The sequence below is a fragment of the Pinus tabuliformis genome, chromosome J (assembly GCF_031772625.1).
Source record: "Pinus tabuliformis cultivar Carrire ecotype Pingquan chromosome J, CPIR1, whole genome shotgun sequence".
NCBI lineage: Eukaryota > Viridiplantae > Streptophyta > Pinopsida > Pinales > Pinaceae > Pinus > Pinus tabuliformis.
In genome coordinates this window covers 979,300,547-979,306,038 of record NC_142295.1, presented here as the reverse complement: position 1 = coordinate 979,306,038, position 5,492 = coordinate 979,300,547, and the positions used below count along the sequence as shown (strand labels likewise).

At 35.6% G+C, this 5,492-nt stretch overlaps 1 protein-coding gene across 1 annotated transcript; it reads left to right on the top strand.

Annotated features, from left to right (window-relative positions):
* Positions 1-4,825: 4,825 nt before the first annotated feature.
* Positions 4,826-5,245, top strand: LOC149230123 (pentatricopeptide repeat-containing protein At3g63370, chloroplastic-like). Its single transcript, XM_089381207.1, has one exon. It carries the CDS (start codon positions 4,826-4,828, stop codon positions 5,243-5,245), a length of 420 nt encoding a protein of 139 aa, XP_089237333.1.
* Positions 5,246-5,492: the final 247 nt, after the last annotated feature.

Genomic DNA, 5,492 nt, shown 5'->3' with positions numbered 1-5,492 from the left:
GGAGCCTGCTTTCACTGCAAATCCAAATTCACTGCAATATGGGTTTCAACCTCCTTCACTTCCATACTATCCTAATCTTCCACCTTCCTCAGCTGGGGGCACTGCAAATCAGTTGCAATTCACTTCATACCCTCAGCAGCAAACTATGACACACCCAAATTCTATGGACTTTCAGTCTTGGTTGCCGAATGCCAGAAGAAGAATACTAGTGAATGATTGATTGAGTATGGAGGGCAGCAGAAGCACATTTGAACCGCCGGGACAAATGGCCATCTTGCAATATAATCCTCAGCGGGATTAGGGGAAATAGGTTCGATGCAGGGATCGCACAGAACTTGTCATCTACTGAAAAAATATGGCAGCCCTATAGCGCTAATTCTATTTCCATGCCTCAGCCATATTGTTCTCCCAATCAATACTTGTTCCCATACGTGGGGATCAACAGTAACGGAGGTGCCATCTCAATGAATTCGACATTCCCTCAACAACAATCCTGGCATCCAGGCGTGGGCGGCAATTGTTCTGGGGAAAGGCCCTTAAATCCATATGATAACCGATACCCAACTGATTATTCGTATCAACAATCTTAGTTAGATTTTTTCTGTTGAATTGATATCAATTTATGAGAGTCGCTGTTTTGTGTGCACGTTTATACCTTCTGAGTTCGTATGGAGGGGCGTGTTTGTGAAGTTTATAAAGCGATTCAAAAATTCAGGTAATACCATGCTTTCACCCTCTCCACAAAAGAGGCGAATATTATCATTTATGTGTTAATAATTTTAGAGGTGTTGCCCTAAGATGGCGTTGAAGGTACTGGAAGCCGTGTAAGGTAGCGTAGGCCACATAGTTAGAGTATTGTTTCAGATTTATTACAAAAATATTTCTGTTAATTACACTTTTGTTTCACATTTGTTGCATTAATGTTTTTGTTAATTACATATCTTAGTTTTATGGTTAACCGTGGAAAGATGTTGGTATAATTTCGTCATGAAAGTTTTATAAGTTTTATTTTGGGAATCATTATAAGAGAAAACCAAATTAGAAGGTGGGCTTTTTTTTCTTTTGGAAATAGAAATGTACAAAGGAAAATGTACTCTCTATGGTGTTAGTGGAGGTTTGTGGTTTTCTTCAACTTCCAATTCGCCAATTTTAGTTTCTTTGTTCAACTATAGATCAAAATACAATAAAAGATATAATTGAACCCCTAATACTTAATTTAGGTAAACAATTGGCTCCACCATGTAACTTTATGAATTGTATTTCAGCTCAAAGTGATCCATCTAATTTATGTTTGTTCTTGAAAACCCACTTATAGTCAATTGGTTTGGTTCCAAATGGAGGGTCCATTAATTTCGATGTACCATTCTTGAGGAAAGCATAATACTCCTTTTGCACTACTTATTTCTACTCATCATGAGAGGCATCTTATTCAAAGCAAATTGGTTCAAGGTTTGTAGATAAATTCAATTCACAATCATATGAAACATCAATATCATCTACATTATCGAAATCATAATTATCTACACCAATGGATTCAACCATCTCGGTCGAACCCACCTCATGGATGAAAACATGTTATTGCTATCACATTTTTCATGTATTTCTTATTTTTCATGTAGCAAGGTTCATCGAAAGTATATAACATGGGTACTCTTTGGATGAGGAATCAAATTTTGCATCCAACAAGCGTTTTCGCTCGAAATTTGATAAACCCATATGGAGATAACTTGAAAATACGAGTTGAAAAAATAGCTCTTCTTTTTTCCCTCTAAAATTTGATGATGTAATCTAATCGTATTTTATTATTTCCACTATTATTTTATAATTTCCTTAGGAGGCCCATTTTAGACCTCAAAATTCCTCTAATATATAGCTAAGCATGCAAGGCCCAGCTCGACGTTTTATAAAGGGGCACAAACAAAAAGCTACAGGAAAGAAATAGAGTGGGAGAAGGAATCTTTCCAGCAAATGACATTTTACCAAAGTCTTGGAAAGTGTGTCAAGACACAGTTTTGTGAAGTAAACAAACCTGCAAAGGTCTTAAACATGCTTAGCACCTAAAGGCTTAGCAAGAGGTCACCACATCAGTTCTAATGTTGAAAATAGATAGGTGCCAAGAAAAAGGGGCTTATGGCCAAAATCAGGACATTTCGCTGTAATTTATTTAATAGAATTAAAAGGGTTGGGAACTTGGTTTAACAAGGCGATATATTAAAAGGGCATTGGGCCTATAGTAAAGAGCATTGTGTCACACACATGGATGGAAGAGTCAGTAGCTAATTTTGGCAGCGTATAAAAAGATTTTGAGCTTTGGAAAAATGACTCAGTAATGAGTAACAATTTAGTGGCAGTCATGGAAGTTAATTCAAAATTAACTAAAAGAAAAATTATAAATGCCTCGCTAAAACCTGTTAAAAGGTTAAAATGTTAAAATAAGCAAAGAAACTCAGTTTAACTTGTAGAAAAGGTTGGTTGAAGTTTGAGAACTTGGAGAATAGGTCTAGAAGAGTGAAATAAATAGGACAAAGGAAAAAAAATAAGGATTCATCCAACAATACAAACAAAGTTAAAGGGGACAAAAATATCAAGCCAAAATTCTTCATAAGTAGGCTTGAGCAAGCAAGTTATATAAGATTTTTTGTGGAGAATTGTGTGAGAGGTGAAGTTGTTGGTGTTCTCAGTAATCAGAGATTCATGAATGTATTGGTGATTGAGGAGGAAATTATTTTAGTTTTAAAGAAGATATGGAATTCATGGTTTTAGTATGAAAATGGATGAAAGATGAATGAATGATTGTCAAGCAAGTTGTAGCTTGCAGATCATGGGTTGGTGCTCCTTCCAATGGGCGTTGGTAAATATTCAAGGGTCGTAGCTCCTTCTGGTTATAGCTAACAAATGAGGGATTCATATCTTCTTGTTGGTTGTAGCCAGAGAATTGTAATAACAAGTTGTAGCTTGCCTTGTGAATAAATTAAAGAGCAGTTTTTGAAGATATTGTTTCTTGTCATGCTTATTTCAATTAATTGTTGAAATACTTAAAGGTGTCCTAGTTTTCTTGCACAAAGTGAAAAAAGTTTTTAAATTGACAAAACTCCTACAATATTTATTCACCCCCTTCTCATTATTGTCCTTATTTCCAACACATATTATTCATAATACCTTTTCAATGAATTTTGGACAATAACTCTAGTGGGTTCCCCAAACTTCAATCTATTATGTCTTGAATAACAATGGCCTCTCAAGACACCAACACTCGCTCATGCATTAAAGGCTCTACAACCCACCTTATTAATGAAGTTTTCTGAATTAGAAATGGTTACAAAGAAGGTTGTTGTGTCATGTATGGTTTGAAAATTAAACTTATCTACATATAAGTAGGCAATCCATGGGACATTGTTTTTCATCCATCCTTTTTAATATCATAAAATTACATATTCCTTTCCATTTTTTAAGATTTACTTTAGCTTTTGCTCATCTTAATGCTAATTTTTTTAATTAATTAAAATATAAATATTTAATTTTTCATGTTGATGCTAGACATTTTTTAATGTATTTTAACTAGTTGTCTCACAATTTCTTTTTAAATTGAATTAAGGTGATTTTAATATTATCAACACTAAAAACATTTTAAAAAATAGCTTTCAGCTTTTAATGTTTAATACAGTACGTAGTGATTTTTATTATTTTTTCAAACAATATTAGAAAGTCTCTCAATAATTGTATTGATTAGTATGTGATTAACCATAATCGTGTTCGTATTAGTTAGAAGCCAAAATATTAAGTGATATATCTTTTATTTTTATTTTCTTTGTAATTCAGGGAGATATTTTATATTATGTTAAAGAAAAAAATAGATTACAATAGAAATGTCTTTTTTTGGTCGATAGGTAGGGAAGTCAAAACAGTAACATAGGATAACTAACTTAAACCATTGGAAGAGTCTCAAAATAAAATAAAAACTACTATGAGACTAACATCTTATCATATTATAGCTTGTATTATTGTTTAACATGTTAGTCTCACCGAATTTTGACCTCAAAGTATTACAAAGCATGGAAGCAAAAACATTCAACATGACAACTATTTTGAGGAGGTGGCCACCTCGATAGTGATAGGTGGACTTGTCTCTTATTTGAAATATAAAAATTCCAATTTTTTTAGTTCTCAAACCATCTTTGTCACTTTAGTGTCCAAATTTCTTACCTACTTGTGAGTTTCACCTAGATAAAGTAAGATTTCTTGTTATTCCTTTGACCTTCCATCAAACCCCTCCCCATAATCATTTTTATTTTCCCATAGATGTTTATTGCTTGTATATATTTTCCTATTTAGTCCTTTTACTACCCGTGTTTGGGACCTAATTTCCCACTTTCTCAACACTGCCTCATTAGAGATTAACTTGAGCTCAACTCAGGCTTCCCTTTCTACATCTTCAATTTCCTTTTGAATTGTTAGTGGAATGAAGGTTTGATAAAGCCTACGCAAATTTTTAGTTTCCTTATATGCCTTAGAATTTGTAGCTCTTGTATTTATGAAGCAACCCTACCTATTCTTTGCACAATGCCTCTAGCCATACCACATATTAGAAGAAGCCAAGATAGCTTTTAAGGAGTAGTGAATGAAAATTACCTCCACCAAGGATGGGAGGATAGTTGTAGGTTTTAACCCCATACAAAAATTACCTGCATACAAATCCTAAAAACATAAAATAAACAATGGCAAGATCATAACACATAAACAAAATAAAAAATACATTCTACTATACATACATATATCCCATGTGATGGTGGCTAACGCTGAAAGGAATAGGACCTGCGCTTCTCCAATGGACTACGACACCTGCGATTCTCCCCTACAGGCCTGTGCCAACACCAGAACCCTGGCAGATGGCAAGCAAATGCACACCCGAATATTCATAACTGTTTTAGGCGCGCAGCTCGCAAATTTGTATGCCATAAGGGTTACATTTAGGGATGCCGAGATTGCGTACGAGAGGATACCCAAGTGGAACGTTTATGCCTGTAACGCTCGGATCAGAGGATATGTACAGCACGGATATAGCGGCAAGGCCCTGGAGCTTTATGATCAGATGCAACAGGAAGGCGTGGCTCCAGAAAATCTTACATCTCCCCTCTTTCTGAAAGCGTGCACGGAGCACTCCGCTCTGCAGAAAGGGACCGAAGTGCATGATTGTATTGCCAGAACAGGGCTCGCTTCCAATGTGTTCTGGCAAATGGCCTGTTAGACATGAATGGAAAAAGGGACCTAATCGAGGATGCGCGCCAAGTGTTTGGAAAAATGTCTGAAAAAGATGTTGCCTCATGGACAGTGATAAATACAGGGTATATTTAGAGCAGTCAGATTGATGAGGCCTGGAAGCTTTTATATGGAATGCAGGAGGAATGTGTCGAACCCGAATCGATGACCGTGGCAACCGTTATTTCAGCGTGCACAGTCCAAGGGGCTCTGCAACAGGGTAAGGAGATTCATGA

Bases quoted from the DNA above. Each gene is read 5' to 3' on its own strand.
- LOC149230123 (XM_089381207.1), top strand. From the start codon at position 4,826: ATGGACTACGACACCTGCGATTCTCCCCTACAGGCCTGTGCCAACACC.